This window comes from Gorilla gorilla, chromosome 4 (assembly GCF_029281585.2).
Source record: "Gorilla gorilla gorilla isolate KB3781 chromosome 4, NHGRI_mGorGor1-v2.1_pri, whole genome shotgun sequence".
In the NCBI taxonomy this organism is placed as follows: domain Eukaryota; kingdom Metazoa; phylum Chordata; class Mammalia; order Primates; family Hominidae; genus Gorilla; species Gorilla gorilla.
In genome coordinates, this window is record NC_073228.2 from 31,521,922 (window position 1) to 31,546,056 (window position 24,135).

Genomic DNA, 24,135 nt, shown 5'->3' on the forward strand with positions numbered 1-24,135 from the left:
AATAGATGCAATAAAAAATGATAAAGGGGATATCACCACCGATCCTACAGAAATACAAACTACCATCAGCGAATACTATAAACACCTCTAAGCAAATAAACTAGAAAATCTAAAAGAAATGGATAAATGCCCGGACACATACACCCTGTCAAGACTAAACCAGAAAGAAGTTGAATCTCTGAATAGACCAATAACAGGCTCTGAAATTGAGGCAATAATTAATAGCCTACCAACCAAAAGAAGTCCAGGACCAGACTGATTCACAGCCGAATTCTACCAGAGCTACAAAGAGGAGCTGGTACCATTCCTTCTGAAACTTTTCCAATCAATAGAGAGGGAACTCTCCCTAACTCATTTTATGAGGCCAGCATCGTCCTGATACCAAAGCCTGGCAGAGACACAACAAAAAAAGAGAATTTTAGACCAATATCCCTGATGAACATCGATGCAAAAATCCTCAATAAAATACCTGCAAACTGAATCCAGCAGCACATCAAAAAGCTTATCCACCAAGATCAAGTTGGCTTCATCCCTGGGATGCAAGGCTGGTTCAACATACGCAAATCAATAAACGTAATCCATAACATAAACAGAACCAAAGACAAAAACCACATGATTATCTCAATAGAGGCAGGAAAGGCCTTTGACAAAATTCAACTCTCAATAAATTAGGTATTTATGGAATGTAACTCAAAATTAAAGAGCCGTTTAAGACAGACCCACAGCCAGTATCATACTGAACGGGCAAAAACTGGAAGCATTCCCTTTGAAAACTGGCACAAGACAGTTTTCTGTCTTTCTCTCATCACTCCTATTCAACATAGTGGAAGTTCTGGCCAGGGCAGTCAGGCAAGGGAAAGAAATAAAGGGTATTCAGATAGGAAGAGAGGAAGTCAAATTGTCCCTGTTTGCAGATGACATGATTGTATATTTAGAAAACCCCATCATCTCAGCCCAAAATCTGCTTAAGCTGATAAGCAACTTCCTCAAAGTCTCAGGATACAAAATCAAAGTGCAAAAATCACAAGCATTCTTATACACCAATAACACATAAACAGCCAAATTATGAGTGAACTCCCATTCACAGTTGCTTCAGAGAGAATAAAATACCTAGGAATCCAACCTACAAGGGATGTGAAGGACCTCTTCAAGGAGAACTACAAACCACTGCTCAATGAAATAAAAGAGGACACAAACAAATGGAAGAACATTCCATGCTCATGAATAGGAAGAATCAATATCATGAAAATGGCTGTACTGCGCAAGGTAATTTATAGATTCAATGCCATCCCCATGAAGCTACCAATGACTTTCTTCACAGAATTGGAAAAAACTACTTTAAAGTTCATATGGAACCAAAAAAGAGCCCGCATTGCCAAGCCAATCCTAAGCCAAAAGAACAAAGCTGGAGGCATCACGCTACCTGACTTCAAACTATACTACAAGGCTGCAGTAACCAAAACAGCGTGGTACTGGTACCAAAACAGATACAGACCAATGGAACAGAACACAGCCCTCAGAAATAATACCACACATCTACAACCATCTGATCTTTGACAAACCTGACAAAAACAAGAAATGGGGAAAGGATTCCCTATTTAATAAATGGTGCTGGGAAAACTGGCTAGCCGTAGGTAGAAAGCTGAAACTGGATCCCTTCCTTACACCTTATACAAAAATTAATTCAAGATGGATTAAAGACTTAAATGTTAGACCTAAAACCATAAAAACCGTAGAAGAAAACCTGGGCAATACCATTCAGGACATAGGCACGGGCAAGGACTTCATGTCTAAAACACGAAAAGCAATGGCAACAAAAGCCAGAATTGACAAATGGGATCTAATTAAACTAAAGAGCTTCTGCACAGCAAAAGAAACTACCATCGGCTAGGTGCGGTGGCTCACGCCTGTAATCCTAGCACTTTGGGAGGCCGAGGCGAGCGGATCACGAGGTCAGGAGATCGAGACCATCCTGGCTAACATGGTGAAACCCTGTCTCTACTAAAAATACAAAAAAATAGCCAGGTGTGGTGGTGGGCGCCTATAGTCCCAGCTATTTGGGAGGCTCAGGCAGGAGAATGGCATGAACCCAGGAGGCAGAGCTTGCAGTGAGCCGAGATTGTGCTACTGCACTCCAGCCTGGGCGACAGAGCAAGTCTCCATCTTAAAAAAAAAAAAAAAGAAACTGCCATCAGAGTGAACAGGCGACCTACAGAATGGAGAAAATTTTTGCAATCTACCTATCTGACAATGGGCTGATATCCAGAATCTACAAAGAACTTAAACGAATTTACAAGAAAAAAATCAAACAACCCCATCAAAAAGTAGGCAAAGGACACGAGCAGACACTTCTCAAAAGAAGACATTTATGCAGCCAACAGACACATGAAAAAATACTCATCATCACTGGTCATCAGAGAAATGCAAATCAAAACCACAGTGAGATACCATCTCACACCAGTTAGAATGGTGATCATTAAAAAATCAGGAAACAACAGGTGCTGGAGAAGATGTGGAGAAATAGGAACACTTTTACACTGTTGGTGGGAGTGTAAACTAGTTCAACTATTGTGGAAGACAGTGTGGCGATTCCTCAAGGATCTAGAACTAGAAATACTATTTGACCCTGCAATCCCATTACTGGGTATATACCCAAAGGATTATAAATCATGCTACTATAAAGACACATGCACATGTATGTTTATTATGGCACTTCACAATAGCAAAGACATGGAACCAACCCAAATGTCCATCAATGATAGACTGGATTAAGAAAATGTGGTGCATATACACCATAGAATACTATGCAGCCAGAAAACAGGATGAGTTCATGTCCTTTGTAGGGACATGGATGAAGCTGGAAACCATCATTCTGAGCAAACTGTCACAAGGACAGAAAACCAAACACCACATGTTCTCACTCATAGGTGGGAATTGAACAATGAGAACACTTGGACACAGGGCAGGGAACGTCACACACCGGGGCCTGTTGTGGGGTGGGGGTCTGGGGGAGGGATAGCGTTAGGAGAAATACCTAATGTAAATGACGAGTTGATGGGTGCAGCAAACCAACATGGCACATGTAACCTGCACGTTGTGCACATGTACCCTAGAACTTAAAGTATAATAATAATAAATTTTTAATCCTAAAAAATAAAAAAGAATTGTCTTTTAGAAAGGACTGCATTACTAAGTAGGACTATCACCCTGACCATTCAAGCCCTTTTCTGACAGGCCACATCTTTATTGGGTTGAGGCTATTCAAAGGGAAAATTAAACATTTCTTAACAGGAATATGTTTTTAAAATGGTTTGGATTCATTTATTTCTTGTTTACAAATATTTAATTTGATGCTTATAGTCAAGGAACACATTTCTTAAAATTAAGTTTTTAATTGAAGTAGTAACCCGGCCGGACGCGGTGGCTCACACCTGTAATCCCAGCACTTTGGGAGGCTGAGGCGGGCGGATCTCCTGAGGTTAGAAGTTTGAGACCAGCCTGACCAACATGGAGAAACCCGTCTCTACTAAAAATACAGAATTAGCTGGGCGTGGTGGCACATGCCTGTAATCTCAGCTACTCAGGAGGCTGAGGTAGGAGAATCGCTTGAACCCAGGAGGTGGAGGTTGCGGTGAGCCGAGATCACGCTATTGCACTCTAGCCTGGGCAACAAGAGCAAACTCTGTCTCTAAAAAAAGAAATAGTAACCTATCCTGTGGTTACTGGATTGATACTTCTAATAACAGCAAATGTCCACTTCATTTTCAAGCACAAATGGTTATTGTAAGAAGCTGTGACAGCTGCCACAGTTGTGCTGTTGTCTTCTTTTCCTAACTTCTTTTGAAAACAAGGATCTCATTTGTTTTGAACAGAGAAAATAAATTTGGTTCTGGATTTGACTTAGCTGAAGCCCAGCTCTATTGTAGTATTTTCCTTGAGTTTAGGTGAATTCTAGGGTCAATATTACAAGTTTTGACTTTATCATGCTCTAGAATAAACCTAAATTTTTAGGGATTGTCAAACTAAGAACCAAATAAAATTAAGTACATTGTATAAATTTTCTCCTTCTCAACAAGATGTGGATGAAATAGATGTTATATCTGAATAGTTCATTTCACTAGGCTATAAAATCAATTATCAGCATAAAAAATTATTTATTTATTTAGGAGACAGGGTCTCACTGTGTTACCCAGGCTGGTCTTGAACTCTTGGCCTCAAGGGATCCTTCCACCTTGGCCTCCAAAAGTGCTGGAATTACAGGCATGAGCCACTGTACCTGGCCTAATACAAATCATTTTTAACCAGATACTAGAGAACTAAAGAGGCAAAAAGGGAACAGTAGGGTATTATGGACAAAGCAGCTGTGAGAATCAGCTACTATACCTATGGCTTGGGGAACCAAGGAAAGAGATTGGAATTATTAAAAATTAGGAGTTGGAGGGGTTTGCCCCATGAAGCTGGGATACTGCTAGGCTGTTACTGGTGCCTCAGAGGTCTGAAAAGAGGGCCCGTGGGTCTAGGATCTAGACCTCTAGGAGGAGCAACCTGGATGGCTATTGCTGATGTTTGATGGAGTGCTGTGAAACTGGTTTTGCAAGCATTGGAAAACTGCAGCTGGTATTGACTATTATTTAATGGAATGAACTACCACCAAAGTAAAGAAGCAAACCCTGGGGTGTTTTTGTCAGCAGGAACCTCACTGACAGATACAGGAAGGAGAGTGTCCTTTGCTCTTCCAGTCATGCAGCCCATTTCTCCAGTGCCTCCTATTCGCTGAGCCAAACAGGGAGCCAGCTAGCAAAGGAGAAATGTGATTTGCAGAGTCCTTGCTCAGCATCCTCAAACAGACTCTAGTAGTATGGGTTTGAAGCTGAGAGACAGTATTCTAATAACCAGCACAATATACAATATGTTGGGATGATAAGTAGAATATTGCTTAGTATGAATATGAATAATCTCATTCTGCTCAACTTGGTGAGGAAGCTAGAAAGTTTTAAAGCACAGTTGTCTCCAATTAAAAAAAATGCTTAATTACATGTAGTTTTAATTAAATATAAAACATGAGTCTAAGCAAAATATAATATTTTGTCGACTCATACATTAATACTATTAAGACACCATATTTTTTGTGTGCCAAGAAAAAGCCACTTATTGTAATATACCATTACTTTTATGACGTACTCTAATTTCAGAGTTTTGTTGTTGTTGTTGTTGTTTGAGACACGGTCTGGCTGGCTCTGTTGCCCAGGCTGGAGGGCAGTGGTGTGATCTCCGCTCACTGCAGCCTCTGCCTCCCAGGCTCAAGCCATTCTCCCACCCCAGCCTCCTGAGTAGCTGGGACTACAGGCACTTGCCACCACATCCGGCTTACTTTTGTATCTTTTGTAGAGACAGGATTTTGCCATATTGCCCAGGCTGGTCTCAGATAATTTCAGAGATTTTTTAGTGTGCAAAAAAATGTGTTTTAGAACATACCATGATGGTATGTTACTTTGTGTTTTCTGGTTATTGTAACTAATCCTGAATAGCACTAAGAAATTATTCCTTAATAACTGTTGCAGTATAGGGACTACAGACTTAGCCTCTGAAGTCACATTGTGTGCATCTGAATCTTTTCACTTACTGGATTATAAGCTTTGGTTTTTCTGTGACTCAAGTGTTTTCATCTGTTACGTTGGGGCAGTTATTTAAGTCGAAGGTGTGTTGTGAAATTTAAATAGTGAGTTCGTGTAGTTGTGTAGTTATGTAGTTACCACAATACAAAGTGTTTTACATGGTGTAGTAACAGTGTATTAAATGTTAGTCATATTTAGGAGGCAGAATCCTCAAAAAGATAATATGCTGAGGAAATATTGCCCAGGACAGTAATTTCTTGTTTAAAAAAATAATAATAAGATAATCGATTAAGGATCACAGTCTTTTTTTATCTGTATATCCTCCGTTATGTGCTGCTATACTAAGATTAAGTATATTCAGATTTATCTTCTTTGGGATTGTGTATTGGGAGATGCTAAAGTTACATGTACACTCCAAGATGAAAATAGTAAAATAATTTAGTTAGCTCATTAGCTGGAAAATAACAACTCTTAGGCCATGGAGTATTCTTAGAAGGTTCAAACTTTTGACTCCTTATTCAAGGTCTTAGCCTTAACCCTCCTTCCCGTAGTTCAAAACCTTTATATAAAAATCTCACAGTTCATACCTGTGTTGTATGCTAAACACAAGATTTTACTATCATGGTTTTTTTTTTAATTTAGGTAATATTCACTGTCAGCATGTCATTTTATCTTGCAGGCTATTTATCAAGTTTTCTAAAATTGGTGTTTCTTATTTTTTTAGGTGGCTTTCTTTCAGATGCAGGCTGGTACAGTGATGCTGAGAAAGTTTTTCTGTCCTGCCTTCAGTTGTGTACTCTACACGATGAGATGCTTCATTGGTTTCGTGCAGTAGAATGTTGTGTGAGGTAAGTTGGAACATATCCTGTAATTACGTGCTATAATGGTATTTAGTGGCTTTTATAGTTTTAGCTCTTATAAGTATATGCCAACATTTGAGTAAATCTCTGAGATGATATTTGTATGTCATAGTTTCACTAGTCTGGCATCCTCTCATCTCTAAAATACAGTTAATCTGCTATGGACAGGTTAGGTTAGATTTGAGTATTATGAACCAGAATGTGTTTCTTTTTTTATTTTTTATTTTGAAACAGAGTCTCGCTCTGTCACCCAGGCTGGAGTGCAGTGGCGCAGTCTTGGCTCACTGCAACCTCCACCTCCTGGGTTCAAGTGATTCTCCTGTCTCAGCCTCCCAAGTAGCTGGGATTACAGGCATGCGCCAATTATTTGTATTTTTAGAAGAGATGGGGTTTTGCCATGTTGGTCAGGCTGGTCTCGAACTCCTGACTTCAGGTGATCCACCCGCCTTGGTGGATCCCAAAGTGCTGGGATTACAGGCATGAGCCACCGTGCCTGTACCAGAATGTGTTTCTTACATATCTTTTTGCTTTGTCATAGAGCTTGTTTGTTTATTCATTCAACAAATATTTATTGAATGCTTGTGTACTAGGAACTGTGGTAGACACTGGATGCTGGGAAACTCCAGAAATGTACTTTTTCTTTGGTGTTACTTTTGTACCCCCTGCTTTGTTTACATTTCCATAATTGTGCATAACAAGATTAGTGCTTTACTTATGAATAACTTTTCTTTGAGTATACATTTATTACTTTTTTACAGATTTCCTTAAAGTCAAGCAAATCTAGAAGTAACTCTGCTTTATTGTCCTTATTTTTTTCTGCACATGTTACATTTACCTTTAGCTATTTTCATACAGGTTTTCTCTTTGTCCCCCAATTTGATTTGGCATTTCTTAAAAGTATTTTTTTTATATAAAACTAAAGGAAAATTAAAATAAAGTCAAAAAATTAAACAGCAGAAATTATTTATCCTAAGTTAACTAAAGTCCAATCAATTTATTGAATTTACAGTCTTCTATTTTTATGGAATTAAGGTTCATATTTCCTAGGTATTTTTTAGATGAGTTAATTGAATCTGAACCCCTTCAAAGCTAGAATATTCTCCTATAAAACCATTGTATTTTTGTTTTGGGTTTTTTTTTTAAATATATTTTTTACTTTATTTTTATTAGAAATGGTGTTTTGCTGTATCGCCCAATCTGGTCTCCAACTCCTGGGCTCAAGCAATCCTCTGCCTGGGCCTCCCAAAGTGCTGGGATTACAGGCATGAGCCTCTACACCCAGCCAGATTATTGTTGCTTTAAGCTAAAATTGAGTAAAACTCTATTTTTTTTTTTTTTTTTGGCCAGTTGGATTTCAGTCTTTTGAGGCTGTCATTGACCTTTTTTATACAAGGCTTATCTATGTCAGACAGACATTCAATCCTGAAGTTAATTTTGTAATATGCAAACTTAATTATAAATAATATTTTAGAAGGTGATAATTTCCCACATATACTTTGGAAGTGTATGATAAATTATAGGAATATTTGTGTGCAGAAACTCTAAAAGGATTAGTATTTAGCCCTATAATTTATAGTACTCATAAAAATAATCTCTCGTTTTTTTCCCCCTCTTCTGCCTATTTTATATTTTTAGGAATAGGAGACTACACTATCCCATATAGGATTTGGGAGGTTAGTTATATATTGCTATGTACATAAACTGGTTAATTTGGAACAGAAAGGGGATTTTGTATGATTTTTATCATAGATTATTCACTATGGCAATCTTGACCAAAAGATAAAACATTTTCTTTTTTGTATGTGCTTTATTTTTTTTATTCACATATTCAGATTTATTTCACCCAAATACCTATGTTTCTTCTGATTTTAAGGTTCCTGTATAAATTTGGCTTTAGCCTTACCAAAAGTTTTAGTTTTCTCACAAGACAAGTCAGTCTCCTTCTCTCCTTCCTAGTTTGTCATCTGTAGCAAGTAGCTCACATCATTATGGCTGCAAGTGTTAATAGGCAGTAAGAAGAGGGGAGGTCAAAAAGTGCATGCCAGCTGACTCTTTTAAATCAGAAAAAAATTGCTTTCCCAGAAGTCTAACCCTATATCTTGGATTACTTGTCTTTTAAACTGGAAACTGGGACACATTCTACACAACTTCTAATCTGTGTAATAAGTATAGTCTGAGGAGCAAAACATTTTTAATTGTGCATGAATGAACTCATGGGTCTACATTAAGGAAGAAAACATGAGGAATATTGGGTAGATAACTGGCTGGGTGCAGTGGCTCACGACTGTAATCCTAGCACTTTGGGAGGCCAAGATTTGAGGATTGCTTGAGCTTAGGAATTGGAGACCAGCAAGACCTCATTTCTATAAAAATTTTTAAAATAAATTAAAAACAATAGATAATTAACAATTCAGAACTAGCTGTCTTTTTAGCAAGCACATGTGAAACTAGAATATTGTCTGGACCAAGGAACAAAGCCATTTATAATGCCAGCTCACTGCCTGTATACCAAGACCTTATATCTTTATGAATTTGAAATTTCACAATAAAATTTGCCTCTATTCAACTAACCTTGCCAAATTCTTGGCCATTACAGGTGTATTTAATATAATTTATTTATAATAAGTAATTTTTTTCATCTACTTAGTATTATTTGAAAAGATTATTAAAATTTTATGACTTAGCCTTTTTTTAAGGCAGAGAGAAATTTGGGGTATTAATTGACCATGTGTTTAATTGAATTAGAAAAGAAGTGTTTTGCACAACAGATACTAATCAAATGCTTTGGCCAATCCCAGGGGCTTTGAGCCTGATGCAAGAATAAAAGTATATTTTTCAATTTAATGTCATAAAGCCAATTTCTAATATGGGGCTAACATCAAAACATTATACAACAAAGGTCAGAGAACCTTCCTAGCCTTTCTTAATAGAAAGTAGTTAAAACTGGTACCATTTTTCAGTCCTTTTGTATTCTTTGGAGACTGCCTATTTCCATTTATTCATTTTCTACTTAATGGCTTTGTTTTTCTTGCTTATACATGTCTGGCCAAACACATCCAGAAAATGCAGAAAGCTATGAGGAAGAAAATTGTTGTCTATAACCCTGCTGCTCAGAAATAACCACAATTACCGAATTGGCTTGTTTTTGGGGGATGACAAACTTAAAATCACACCCGCAACCCCCTTTTCAGTTTTTTCTTTGGAGCTAATCAGTCCATGTGAGCATGGTTTGTTTAAGGTCAGGAATTCTCTAGAACCTCCAGATAAGGGAACAGAGATTGCTTTTGGGCTTGTGAGAGTTGGGCAGAACAAACTTACTTTTTATTTTAAATCCTCTTCTACTATTTATTATGTTTTTAAACCATTGACATGTATTCCTTTGGTGGGTTTTTTTTAAATAATAAAAAGAACTTCTTGAACTACTGGACAGTGGGGTGGGGTTGGGGAGCGTGTATGTGTGTGTGTGTGTGTGTGTGTGTGTGTGTATAAAGAGTTGAATGTGGATTGAAAGAGAACCCTGGGCAGCTGAATTTCCTGAAATCCAAAGATAAATAGAAATTAGAAGCTAGAAGAAAGTAGCAGTATCTTAGTTACTGAGAGAAAATACTGTACCTCACCAGTTTGAAGGGCCAAAGAAGTAATTTTCAAATACATGAAGACCCAGTATATCTCCATGTACCGTATCTGAGGGAAATAATCGAGGAACTTCTGTAACCAAATATAAGTTCCAGCAAGGCATGGTACCTCATGCCTGTAATCCCAGCACTTTGGGAGGCCAAGGCAGGAGGATCGTTTGAGCCAAGGAGTATGAGACCTGCCTGGGCAATATAATGAAACTATCATGTTATGTCATGTCATGTCATGTCATGTCATGTCATGTCATGTCTGAGTCGTGTTTTTTGTTTTTTGTTTTTTTTGAGATGGAGTCTCTGTCGCCCAGGCTGGAGTGCAGTGGCGCGATCACGGCTCACTGCAAGCTCCGCCTCCCAGGTTTAAATGATTTTTCTGCCTCAGCCTCCTGAGTAGCTGGGACTATAGGCGCCTGCCACCATGCCCAGCTAATTTTTTTGTATTTTTAGTAGAGATGGGGTTTCACCATGTTAGCCTGGATGGTGTCGATCTGACCTCGTGATCTGCCTGCCCTGGCCCCCCAAAGTGCTGGGATTACAGACGTGAGCCACTGCAACTGGCCTCTATTTTATTTTAAACTAAAAATTTTAAACTTTTATTTAAGTTCTTAAATTAATAATAACAAATCCCAAGGTAGGGGAAGACAGTATAAAAACAGTGGTAGGTAATGAATATTGTAATATATGTCTCACATGTAAATGGAGTAGGAAGAGAATGAAGAACAAATTGAGAATTTGTAATAGGCCTTAAATGAGGATTCTTTTCAAACCAGAGATGAAAAGGAAATTTTGGAAATAACAAAAAACAAAAATTTACCATGTCAAACCTATTACAGGTTTAGTGTTCCTAATCCAAAAATTTGAAATCTGAAACATGATTGGTCCCAAACATTTCAAATAAGGATACTCAACCTGTATTTTGAACAACAAAGTAGTATTTAGGAAAGAAATGTTAAGCTGAAATTTCAGTTAGTGCTGATGTCAGGAAGCTTTATAGAGACCACCTAGTGAAATTTTCTTTCTAAATAAGTTATGAGGCTGGGCGGGGTGGCTCAGCACCTGTAATCCCAGCACTTTGATAGGCCAGGGTGGGTGGGTCACCTAAGGTCAGCAGTTCAAGACCAGCCTGGCCAACATGGTGAAACCCTGTCTCTACTAAAAATACAAAAAAATTAACTGGGCATGGTGGTGGGTGCCTGTGATCCCAGCTACTTCGGGAGGCTGAGGAAGGAGAATCGCTTGAACCTGGGAGGTGGAGGTTGCAGTGAGTCAAGATTGCACCATTGCACTCCAACCTGGGCGACGAGCAAAACTCTGTCTCAAAAAAAAAAAATTTTTTAAAAATGAAATTTAACAGATTTAGAATTATTCTGGAGGTCATGACCTTATAGTTGTAAGAGTTGGATAATTTTATTAACTGGCTTTTTAAAGATTACTTTGAAAAGTGATGGAGTAATTCAGTTCTGGAGATCCTGGATATCTGCTTGCCATAGGAGAAATTGAAAAGCCCAGCAGTCCTAATGCTTTGCAGATGGTTACTGGTAGCTTTGGATTAAATTTCTGATGACATCATACAGAGATTCAGAAGTACTGGTTTTCAAACAAGTGAAAATGTTTTACTCTAAAAAGCTGTCATTCCAAAGAAGGATTTATTTAAAAGATAAAATAAAAACTGTCAGATGACTCAAATAACTATTGTGATGATGAAGCTAAATGTTTAAGGTACATGTGAATAATTTGGATAAAGTTTTGTAAATTGTGAAGAGGAAAAGCGATTTTTGAAAATTTAATTTAGATTTTAAATATATTGGTATAAGGAAAGATTTAAATGTTATAAATTTTTATTCTTTTTGTTTTTAATAGAAAAGGGACCTCAGTATGTTGCCCAGGCTGGTCTCAAACTCCTGGGCTCAAGTGATCCTCCTGCCTTGGCCTCCCAAAGTACTGGGCTTACAGGCATGACCACCACACCTGGCCTTAAATATAAATTATAAGTGTTTTAATGTTATCACATATATCCCTAAAACTTGATATATATGAGTTGGCAAAAATATTTTTAGATGGAAAATGGAGGTTCATCTTACATTCAGGCTGTTTTTTAATAGACATATAGCATATTTTTAAAATATGCATTTGGGAGAATGGACGAGTAAAAGTGTTACAGAGTTCTCATCTTAGTGGGTAGAGTAGGAAAGGGCATCATTATTTAGTTTAAACATTATCAGTGCTAGAGATGGGCATTTGATGCCTTGTGTAATAGAAAAGTGTGATAGAACTTCCAAACTAGGGTGGTGTGAATATGGGTGAGAATGATTTGAAACTTGACCAAGCTAGATATAAGCAAAGTGAATAGAGGAACAAACTGATTATGATAAGTGAAAAATAAGATGAAAAGGTTAGACCAAATATAATTATCATCACAATACATGTAAATGGGCTCAATTCTCCTACCTAAAGATGGCAGTTACCAAGAGGGTTAAAAAATTAAAACTAGTGCTGTATCATAAAAAGGAAACACCCCAAAACAATAATACTAACAATAAGGAAGAATTCAGGATAAAAGTCATTAGTTAATACAAAAGGGATATTGATAATAGAATGTATAATTCACAAAAATGTCATAAACCTATGTGTAGCAAATAAGATAGGAGCCACCTGCATAAGCAGTGTACCTTAAAAGTACAAAAACTTTGATAAAAAGATAATCAGTACAATGTTCAGGCCTCCAGGGTAGGTTAATTCTGAATATATAGAGGTTATTAAGGAACTAGATTCTTTCAATCTGTCTGCTAATTCTTTGTGTACCAGTCATTTCTTTGGCTAGCTCTCCAGTGCTTGTAAGATTGCTGCCATGGTTTGAGGTGTCAGGTGCAGATTCCACGTTCTCTAGCAGAAGAAACACTCTCACACTGATGTCTTCCCTGACTTGAAATTAAAACCATACCAGACTAACAAAGAGAAAAAGACAGAAGACTCAAATAACTAAAATCAGAAATGGGACTTGGAACATTACTACCAACCTTCCACAAATGAAAAGGATTTAAGGTGAATCCTATGAACAGTTGAACACCAGCGAATTAGATAACATAAATAAAATGGACAAATTTTTTAGAAATGGACAATTTACCTAAATGCCCCAAGAAGAAATAGAAAATCTTACGAGACCTATAACAAGTAAATAAATTAAATCCATAATCAAAAACCTTCCAACAAAGTCCAGGACTGAAGACTTCACTAGTGAATTCTATCAAACATTTAAAGAATTAGCACTAGTTCTTCTCAAACTCTTCCAGGAAATTGCAGAGGAAGGAACACTTCCTAACTTGTTTTGTTTTGTTTTTGTTTTTGTTTTTATTTCCATTTTCATTTTATTTGCTTTATTTTATGAGACAGAGTCTTACTCTTTTGCCCAGGCTGGAGTGTAGTGGCACGATCTTGGCTCACTGCAACTTCCGCCTCCCAGGTTCAAGCGATTCTCCTGCCTCAGCCACCCAAGTAGCTGGGATTACAGGCTCCCACCACCACACCTGGCTAGTTTTTGTATTTTTAGTAGAGACGAGATTTTGCCATGTTGGCCAGGCTGGTCTCGAACTCCTGACCTCAGATGACCTGCCCACCTTGGCCTCCCACAGTTCTAGGATTACAGGCATGAGCCACTGCGCCCAGCCCCTAACTCATTTTAAAAGGTTAACGTTACCCTGATACCAAAGACCAAAAATGACATCACAAAAAAGACAATTTCAGACGAGTATCTCTTATGAATATGGATGAAAAAATCCTCAACAAAATACTAGCAAATGAAATCTAATAGAATATTAAAAGGATTTTACACTATGACAAAGTGAGATTTATCCCAGGAATGCAAGGGTGGTTCAACATAAGAACATCAGTGTGATACACCATGTTAATAGGATGAAGGGAAAAAAAAAAAAACCCAGTTATCTCAGTTGACACAGAAAAGACATTTAGCAAAATCTAACACCTTTTCATGATTAAAAAAAAAATTCACAAAGCTAGGAATAGAAAGGAACTTCCTCAATATGATAAAGAGTATTTATGAAAAACTCACAATAACATCATACTCTACAGTGAAAGACTAGAAGCTTCCCCCATAGGATCAGGAACAAGACATAGTTGCCTGCTTTCACTAGTGGTATTCAACATTGTACTGGAAGCTTTAGCAGAAGAAATTCGACAAGAAAAATAAAAATCATCAGTATTGGAAAGGAAGAAGTAAAACTATAGATTTGTTGGACTTAATCAAAATAAAAACTTTTGTAAATCAAAAACATCAAGAAAATAAAAAGACAACCTATGGAATGGGAGAAAATATTTGCAAATCACATGTCAATTAAGTTTCTAGTATCCAGAATATATCAAGAACTACAAGTACAAACAACAGAATTTAAAAATGAGGCCGGGCCCTGTGGCTCACACCTGTAATCCAAGCAGTTTGGGAGTTTGAGGCAGAGAGATCATCTGAGGTCAGGAGTTTGAGACCAGTCTGGCCAACATGATAAAACTCTGTCTCTACTGAAAAAAAAAATACAAAAATTAGCCAGGCGTGGTGGTGCACACCTGTAATCCCAGCTACTCAGGAGGCTGAGGCAGGAGAATCGCTTGAACCCAGGAGGCAGAGGTTGCAGTGAGCTGAGATCGTGCCACTGCACTCCAGCCTGGGCAACAGAGCAAGACCCCATCTCAAAAAAAAAAAAAAATCCAGTCTGGCCAACATGGTGAAACCCATCTCTACTAAAAATAGGAAAATTAGCTGGGTATGGTGGCAGGCGCCTGTAATCCCAGCTACTCTGGAGGCTGAGGCAGGAGAATCCCTTGAACCCAGGAGGCAGAGGTTGCAGTGAGCCAAGATTGTGCCACTGCACTCCAGCCTAAGCAACAAGAGCGAAACTCTGTTAAAAATTTAATTAATTAATTAATAAAGAGCAGGCTGGGCATGGTGGCTCACACCTGTAATCCCAGCACTTTGGGAGGCTGAGGCAGAAGGATTTCTTGAGCTCAAGAGTTTGAGACCAGCCTGAGCAAAATAGCAAGACCTTGTCTCTATTAAAATAATTTTTTTAAAAATCAGCCAGGTGTGGTGGCACTGGCCTGTCGTCTCAGCGATGTAGGAGGCTGAGGTGGGAGGATCACTTAAGCCCAGGAGATCATGGCTGTAGTGACCTTGATCATGCAACTGCACTCCAGCCTGGGTGACAGAGTGAGACTCTGTCCCATAAAATTAAAAATAAAAAATGGACAAAGGACTTGAATAGACATTTTCCCAAGGAAGATACATAAAAGACCAGTAAGCACATGAAAAGATAGTGTCATTTGGCATTAGGGAAGTGGAAATCAAACATAATGAGCTACCACTTTATTCCTACCAAGATGGGTACAATTTAAAAAAAAGAAAATAACTGTTGGCAAGGATGAGAAGAAATCAAGTGATTCTGCTGAGAGAGCATTTGAAAAAAAAAAAGAAATTGGAAACTTTGTGCACTGTTGCTGGGAATGTAAAATGGTGCAGCTGCTGTGGAGTACAGTTTGGCAGTTTGTCAAAAAGCTAAACATAGAATTACTGTATGACTCAGCAATTTCACTCCAAGGTATATGCCTAAAAGCATTGAAAGCAAGGAATCGAAAGATATTTGTGTGCTAGTGTTTATAGCAGAATTTTTCACAAGTCAAAAGATAAAAACAATCCAAGTATCCATCAGTAGATAAATAGATACACAAAATTTTGCATTTACATATATACACATACAATGATTCAGCCAGTTTTGGTACATGCTACAACATGGATGAACCTTGAAAATTTTATCCTGAGTGAAATAAGTTAGACACAAAAGGACAAATATTGTTTGGTTCCACTTACATGAAATATGTAGAATAGGCAAATTCATAGAGACAGAAAGCAGATTAAAGGTTACTAGGGACTTAGGGGTAAGGCAGAAGGTGAAGCTATTGCTTAATGCTTACAGAATTTTTCTCTGGGGTGATGAAAAAGTTTTGGAAGTGGATAGTATTGATGGTTGCATGACATAGTTAATATAATTAATGCCACTGAATTGTATACTTAAAAATAGCTCATATGGCAAAGTTTTATATATATTTCACCATAGTAAAATTATTAAACCCATACCAGTCTTTATTTTCATTATGCAGCTCTCCCCTTTCAAGCTATCATTTATTTCCAATTTTTTATTTTTTTTTTTGAGATGGAGTCGTGCTCTGTTGCCAGTCTGGAGTGCAGTGGTGTGATCTCGACTCACTGCAGTCTCTGTCTCCCGGGTTCAAGCGATTCTCCTGCCTCAGCCTCCCAAGTAGCTGGAACTACAGGCACGCACCACCATGCCCAGCTAATTTTTTTTTGTATTTTTAGTAGAGACGGGGATCGTGTTGGCCAGGATGGTCTCGATCTCCTGACATCGTGATCCGCCTACCTCGGCCTCCCAAAGTGCTGGGATAAACTAGTTCTAAGAAAAAGACACTTACAAGAAGGAGAGAAATTCTTTTCCTTTAGGTTCACTTTCAGTGTATTTTACTTTTGTCATGTCTGGCTAATGAGGGTCTAACTACTCATGTTCAGTCTTATGGTAAATATATTAGTAAACTAATGACTTACACATTTGTATATTTTTCATTTTAAACAATGAATAGTTCAATCAAATAGTAATTGTTCTTGACAGTAGGTGTTGATCAGGTAGACATAATTTTATGTTATTATGAAAGTAAAATACTGTGTTTACATGGTAGTGCCACATTTTGAGAACCTGCTTTTTCCTTAGGCAGAAGGTTGGGATAAAATTAGACCATAATAAGTTGGACCACAAGTTCCTTGGATTCAATATACTGCTTAGTGTCAGCCCAGATGGACACACAGAACCTAAAGAGTCTCCATATGTTTAATTTGCCCTTTTGTTTAAATAGACATTCAGCAGGGACTGGAGAAAATATCAAGCTGTGCCTTTCTGGCATACAGTGTTTATTTTGTTACTTCATCATGTGCCAATTACTAAATAATTTCCACAGATTGTTATTTCAGGAGAATACTTACAGTGAAGGTCTTTGGAAAGGAAATTCTTAGCATTGTGGAAATGAGAAGTAAGCACTGTTCTTTTTATTCTCTAAATTTTCAACCTATGGGTTTCTCATTTTTTTCTCTTTCAACCATTTGGCTATCAAATCTGTGTTTCAAATACTAATCCTTTTTTTCTCAAGGACTTTTTTTTCTGGACTGTTACAGTATCTTCTGCCTTGGTTGCTTTGCGTCCCCTCTTGGCTTTGCTATAGCCACAGTGTAGCCAGAGCATTCTTGATAGAGTTGCATTGTCCCATATGGTAGCCATTAACCATATGTGATTATTAAGTTTAAATTAATTAAAAGTAAAATGTGCCTCAGTCACACTAGGCACATTTCTAATACTCAGTAGCCACTGTGGCTAGTGGCTACCAAATTGAGCAGCACAAGTATAGAACATTTCTAACATCTCAGGAAATTATATTAGATAGTGCATAAGTCAAATCACCTCCCTTACTGTTGCAAACAAAACTCCTTTCCACGGCCCGCAAGGTGCTATAAAATCTTGCTTATCTCTCCCTTTTCATTTCTCTTTACATAATCTTTTATTCACTGTAGTCTAGATGAATTGGCCTTCTTTCTGTTCCTTTGACTGTGGCAGGATTTCCCCCCATCCCTTCTCAGGGGCTATTCCTTCTGTTTTGCTGTTCCTTCTGTTTTGGAACATGCTTCCCCACCAGATCTTCACTTGGCTGGCTACAGTGTCATCATTTAGGTGTCAACTTAAATGTTACTACCTCAGGAGGATTCTTCCCTGTCTACCCTAAATACCTCCTTTCAGAATCTTTTGATCATATTACCCTACTTTTTTATCATCTTTGTGGCATTTATCCTTAAATGAAAGTCTTACGTATTTTATCTTTGCCCATGCTAATACCCTTCTCACCACTAGAACATAAGCTGCTTATGGTAATAGATTATGCAGATAATTGTATGGTACGTGTTGGGAGGATACACACTGGCATTGTATAGTAGTCATCACTTTATTGATTAGTCCTGGTTCTTTTGAAGTTAATCTGTTTCCCTGACTATACAGAGGAATGATAGAGATTAAAAGATTGTCTGAATTTTTCTCATTATGAGTTACTAATCTGTTAATAATTGTGGTATAGATAGAAAAAATAAATTTTATGTATCTGTTGATTTGATGCTCCTGAGGAACACTTCCTAACCTCTCCATCCTTGGTTTTCTTCTAAATAGCTTTTATACCTTTATTCCTTCTCAGTCTGAGCATTTTCAGAAAGTTGTATTGGCTTGATACATGAGCATAATGTTCTAGCTAGCATTTAATAAATAAATAAATAAATATTTGTCCAGTCCTAACACTATTTGCCTATCTTGTACAGTCTATATAGATACACAGTCTGTTGCTATCTAGACCAGTCTGATCTAAAGCATTGTGCTATTTTGGCATATCATTAAATAGTCAGCATAGTTGTACAGTTAATTTGTTTAAAGAACTCTGTATTTCTACTATAGAGGATAAAGATTTTAAAAGAAATAGTTGACACTACTGCTATTTTCGGTAAATTTATCTTATTGGAAAAAATGAACATTATGAAGCATCGTGAAATAAGTGGTAACTGATCAAGTGTTAGACTATACTAAAAATAAGAAAAGAAGATATTTTATGTCAATTTTATTTTCTTCATTATTTTCCAAGTTTCTTATACTGAAGCTATATTACTTGTGGATTTGGAACAAAAAGAGTAAATGTCATTTTTTTAGATGCAGTACATGCTGAGTACATAAAATATATAAAATATTTAGAGAAGATAAGGAATCAACAATTGATGAGATTAATTATGGGACGCTTTCAGGAAAGAGCATGTACTTCTTTATGGGCATGAGGTCAACTCCAATTTGGGCCACACACTTATTTTCAATGCTGCCTTGTAATTGCATTTAATTACCTTAAGTCATTCAGGTGATTGGTAAGAGGTCATCAGGTCTACCAAGCTGGAAATATCCAAAATAGAGCAATGTTATTGGTGTTTTATAGGTTGCTTCATGTGCGAAATGGAAACTGCAAATATCATTTGGGTGAAGAAACATTTAAATTAGCTCAGACATATATGGATAAACTATCAAAACATGGCCAGCAAGCAAATAAAGCTGCACTCTATGGAGAACTGTGTGCACTCCTATTTGCAAAAAGTCACTATGATGAGGTAAGTGTTTTAAGGTACATTTCACTGTGACCAATAAGTACCTATAAAAACAGAGGGTAAATCAAATAGTCTTCTCTTATTTTTTTTACAGATCTCTTTTACATATTAGGTTTATATAAGGCAGTACACATTTGTAATGGAAAATTCAAAATCAGACAAGCTGAGCACTGTGGCTCATGCCTGTAATCCCAGAACTTTAGGAGGCCAAGGTAGAGGATCACTTGAGCCCAGGAGTTTGGGGCCAGCCTGGGCAACAAAGTGAGACCCTGCCTCTATAGAAAATTAGCCGCATGTGTAGCTCACGCCTGTGGTGGTCACAACTACATGGGAGGCTGAGGCAGGAGGATCCTTTGAGCCCAGTAGGTTGAGGGTGTAGTGAGCCATATTTATACCACTGTACTCCAGCCTGAGTGACAGAGTGAGACCCTGTCTCAAAAGAATAAAAAATCAGGCAAAAGGAGTGTTTGTGAGGTTAATTTGAAATATATACATGTGTAATTTAGAGCCCTTTCTTTTGTTGTTTTTCTTTTAATTTAACCAAATGTTTGCCTAAATTGTTTGGATGGGCCTCGTGTTGTAGTTTTTGAGACAGGATCTTGCTTTGTCACCCACGCTCGACTCAAACTCCTGGGCTCAAGTGATCCTCTACCTTGGCCTCCTGAAGTGCTGGGATTACAGGCATGAGCCACCATGCCCAGCCTGACAGTTATTTTCCTTCTACATTTGGATTTAGGGGTTTATACTGTGCCTTATTCATGTCTTTGCAGCTCTCAGCACATTCGTGAGGAATGTTGAAGTCTTGGATAATTTTGACAGTTCAATCTTCTAGTGATAAGCTTTTCACTGATATCTACAGAAAAGTACACAAATCTTACAGACATGGTTTGATGAATTAGCATCATGTTTTTGTGTTAGGATAGGCTAGGTTATGCAGAGGTAATATCAACCCCAGAATAGCTTGGAACAATAAAAGTTTCTTTCTGGCTCATAATATATCCCTGTCTTCAGATGGCTATGGCTGTTCTTAACATTATACCTACGCTTTGATCAAGACACAGCGTGGTTTTGGGTCTATCTGGAACGTATCTATCTAGAACATTACCAGCCTGGGCACAGGGGCAGAAACTTCATGGAGAAGTACTGCTGGCTCTTGGACTTTTCTTCCAGAAGTGGCACATTTCACTTCTCATATTTTAGTTGTGGAAAGAAATCACATGGCCACACTTGTCTTTGTTTGTTTGTTTGTTTGTTTGTTTGTTTGAGACAGCGTCTCACTCCATCACCAAGGTCTGGAGTGCAGTGGCATGATCACGGCTCACTGCAGCCTCCACCTCAGCTCTACCAAGTAGCTGGAACTACAGGTGCACATCACCATGTCCAGCTAATTTTTTTTATTTTTGATAGAGACAAAGTCTCACTATGTTATAAACCAGGCTGGTTTCAAACTTCTGAGCTTGGCGATCCTCCCATCTCAGCCTCCCAAAGTGCTGGGATTACAGGTATGCACCACCACACCCAGCCTTAAGATAATTTATTTTGCCTTTTTTATTTCTTCCACTAAGCACCAGGAGAGGAAGGACATTTTTGGTTTCGTTTCCCACTTCATACCTAGATACTAGCACATTGCCTGCCACTTAACCTCTCTACACCTGTTTCCCCTAATAGTACGTATCTTATAGGGCTGTTTTGTCAGGTAAATGTGTTAATGCACATAAAATACTTTGGACAGTAGCTGGGACAAAGTAAACACTCAACAGACAATTCAGACATAAAATAACAAATGTTACAGTAGGAGGATGGAATGTATAGGAAAACACAGGAAACCCCGCAAGACAGATGAGTTTAAGGGGTTGGAGGAAGGGGGAATGTATTTTAAGGCAGAGGGAACAGTATGTGCAAAGGCTTCTGGGCAAGAGAGAACATACCTCTGATTTCCAGAAGATATGTCATGTATCCACAAGGTCTGATTCAGATAAGCTATAGATATTAAGAGTAAAAATAATATAACAGATTTATACTTTGAAGAAAGTTTAGCCTCAGAAAATTCTAACTGTAAATATTTTGTGTGTGTTCTTATTTAAGTGCTTGTAGAAAAATTTTGCAGTCATCTTGTTAAATATTGTCAGCTTGATTTAACCACAGTTCTGTCTCTTCTATAAATAATTTTTTTAGGCATACAAATGGTGCATCGAGGCAATGAAAGAAATTACAGCAGGCTTACCAGTGAAAGTTGTGGTGGATGTCTTAAGACAAGCTTCTAAGGTAAATATAATGTTAAAATTATTAAATGAATTATAGGATTTATCAGGCTTTAAGTTTGTTTTAATTAACCTGTTATTTAACATTTTAGTTATTTGTACACTCCGTAGGCATAGGTCTGTTTTATAAGTTTCTGTGCTCATTTTTAGAAATCTGGTTTCTAACTAAAACTATATCACACATAGATTTTTAGCTAATTTTTCTTTACCAAGAAAACCAGTGAAATAATTCATTTTGATCATTGTTTCAGTGCACTAAAGTACAGCTCAAAGTAGTATTTGGGTGCTATTCTGGCTTGAGTTTGTTTTTGTTTTTCTTAAGTATTTATAGCAACCAGAATTCCTTATGCCAAAATCCTGTGAACTTTGGTCACTTTTCTGCTAAAGGATAGCCTGGTGTTAAATCTCTTTGTCATAGTATTGCAGTCTCACAGCAAGGCAGCTTGCTATACTTGACCTGCTAGGCAGTCCTTACTTGATTTTTCTCTAGTGTTTTCTTATTCTGTAAATAAATGCATTAAATCTTTTACATTTTTATTTTATTTTAAATAGAGACAGGGTCTCACTATGTTGCCCTGGCCGGTCTCAAACACCTGGACTCAAGCGATCCTCCCACCTGAGCCCCCAAAAGTTCTAGGCAAGCCTCCAAAAGTTCTAGAATTACAGGTCCACCACGGTTGGCCTGCGTTAACTCTTTGAGGACATTTAGTAGTATTTTAAAACTACTGCTTTGGTGCAGTGAGGCCTTAAAGCATTAATGTACTTTTCAGATACACTCTTCTACCCCGAAGTTTCTCAGATTTGAATATTTCATTTTGGTTGATTTTACTTATGGAAATTCAACTAGAAAATAGATTCCAAAATTATAGATCTGAGAGAGTCTAATATTTCTCTGAAATTTATTAAATCAGTCATTTTAGAGTAAGTAAACAGCATAAATATTTAAGTTATCAGAGCTAGAACAGGGATATTCTTATGTTTTTAATTAATTGAAATAATTGAATATTAATTTAATATAAAGACAACATAATATTTATGCAAGATTTATATTTCTGGTTTTTTTTTTTCTTTTTTTTTTTTTTTGAGATGGAGTCTTGCTGTCGCCCAGGCTGGAGTGCAGTGGCGCGATCTCGGGTCACTGCAGGCTCCGCCCCCCAGGGTTCACATCATTCTCCTGCCTCAGCCTCCTGAATAGCTGGGACTACAGGCGCCCGCCACCACATCCGGCTTATTTTTTGTATTTTTAGTAGAGACGGGGTTTCACCGTGTTAGCCAGGATGGTCTCGATCTCCTGACCTCGTGATCCGCCCGCCTCGGCCTCCCAAAGTGCTGGGATTACAGGCATGAGCCACTGTGCCCAGCCACAAGATTTATATTTCTATATGTAAATTATATTTAGAGTTTTTAGAAAATGCCTAGCTATAATCATGGATCAAAATAACAACTGAGAGCTGTGCACAGTGGCACATCCCTGTAGCCAGGAGTTCAAGTCCAGCCTGGGCAACATGAAACCTTGTCTCTTAAGAAAAGAATTAATAGGAAAACTTGAAATTCTATGCATTTAAAAATTATTAAATGAAAATAACAAAAGATTGTTGTCAGCCACTCCAGGACTGGGATATAAGGACCTTAGAAAATGCTGTGGTAAATTCTGCCCCCATTGTTTTATTTTAATAATAGGGGAAAATGGGGGTATACCAGCTTTGTAAGGTAACTTTGTTTTGACAGATTTGTACTAGGACTGACTGTCAAAATTTTAAACTTTATAATTTTCCCAGCTTATATACAGATCTGTTTATAATAGAATTTTTAAGTACTTGGAAGGAAAGAAATTACAAATAGAACCTTTGTATTTATGTTTGGAGGGTTTTTTTTCTTATTAACTATTATAGCCAGAATATATAAACTACACGTATTTTAGCACACTAATGAACTGTTTGAGAGTTAACCGTTTTTCACTTTATCTTTAGGCTTGTGTAGTAAAACGTGAATTTAAGAAGGCAGAACAGTTAATTAAACATGCAGTGTATTTGGCACGGTAGGTGATTATTATTAAAAATATCCTTTTAAATTGTCTCTATACTTTATATCCTAATAATTTTGTGTCTTTTTATAGGGATCATTTTGGATCCAAACACCCAAAATATTCTGATACACTGCTAGATTATGGGTTCTACTTACTCAATGTAGATAATATCTGTCAGTCTGTTGCAATTTATCAGGTATGTTAATGGTTACCCTTTTTTTCTTTCAACCTGTATTGACTTGCTGACCTGTATTTGTTTGTGGTGTATAAACCACTCTAAAAATGACTTTTTGACAACTACCCCGCCCACCAATATAGGTTGCATCATTATTTTATTAAGTATTACCTAGAAGGTGTAAAAGTTAATGCTTTGGGAATTAAAGAAAATCATTCAGGAAAGGAATTGTTGGGTTGTGAGCTCATATGTGGGAGTAGTTTTCCATGTTTTATTTACCCATGTAATGGCTTGTCTTTGTTGTTGATTTAGCAAATGT

General features: G+C 37.4%; 1 protein-coding gene across 1 annotated transcript in view; it reads left to right on the plus strand.

Moving 5' to 3' along the window:
• APPBP2 (amyloid beta precursor protein binding protein 2) overlaps nucleotides 1–24,135 on the plus strand; it is an 84,597-nt gene that overhangs the window by 42,105 nt on the left and 18,357 nt on the right. Inside the window, exons 4-8 of the mRNA XM_031011304.3 lie at nucleotides 6,340–6,463; nucleotides 19,189–19,357; nucleotides 21,530–21,619; nucleotides 23,586–23,653; nucleotides 23,732–23,837. Of these exons, the coding sequence (XP_030867164.1) occupies nucleotides 6,340–6,463; nucleotides 19,189–19,357; nucleotides 21,530–21,619; nucleotides 23,586–23,653; nucleotides 23,732–23,837 (557 nt within the window). The remainder of the gene's footprint in view (nucleotides 1–6,339; nucleotides 6,464–19,188; nucleotides 19,358–21,529; nucleotides 21,620–23,585; nucleotides 23,654–23,731; nucleotides 23,838–24,135) is intronic.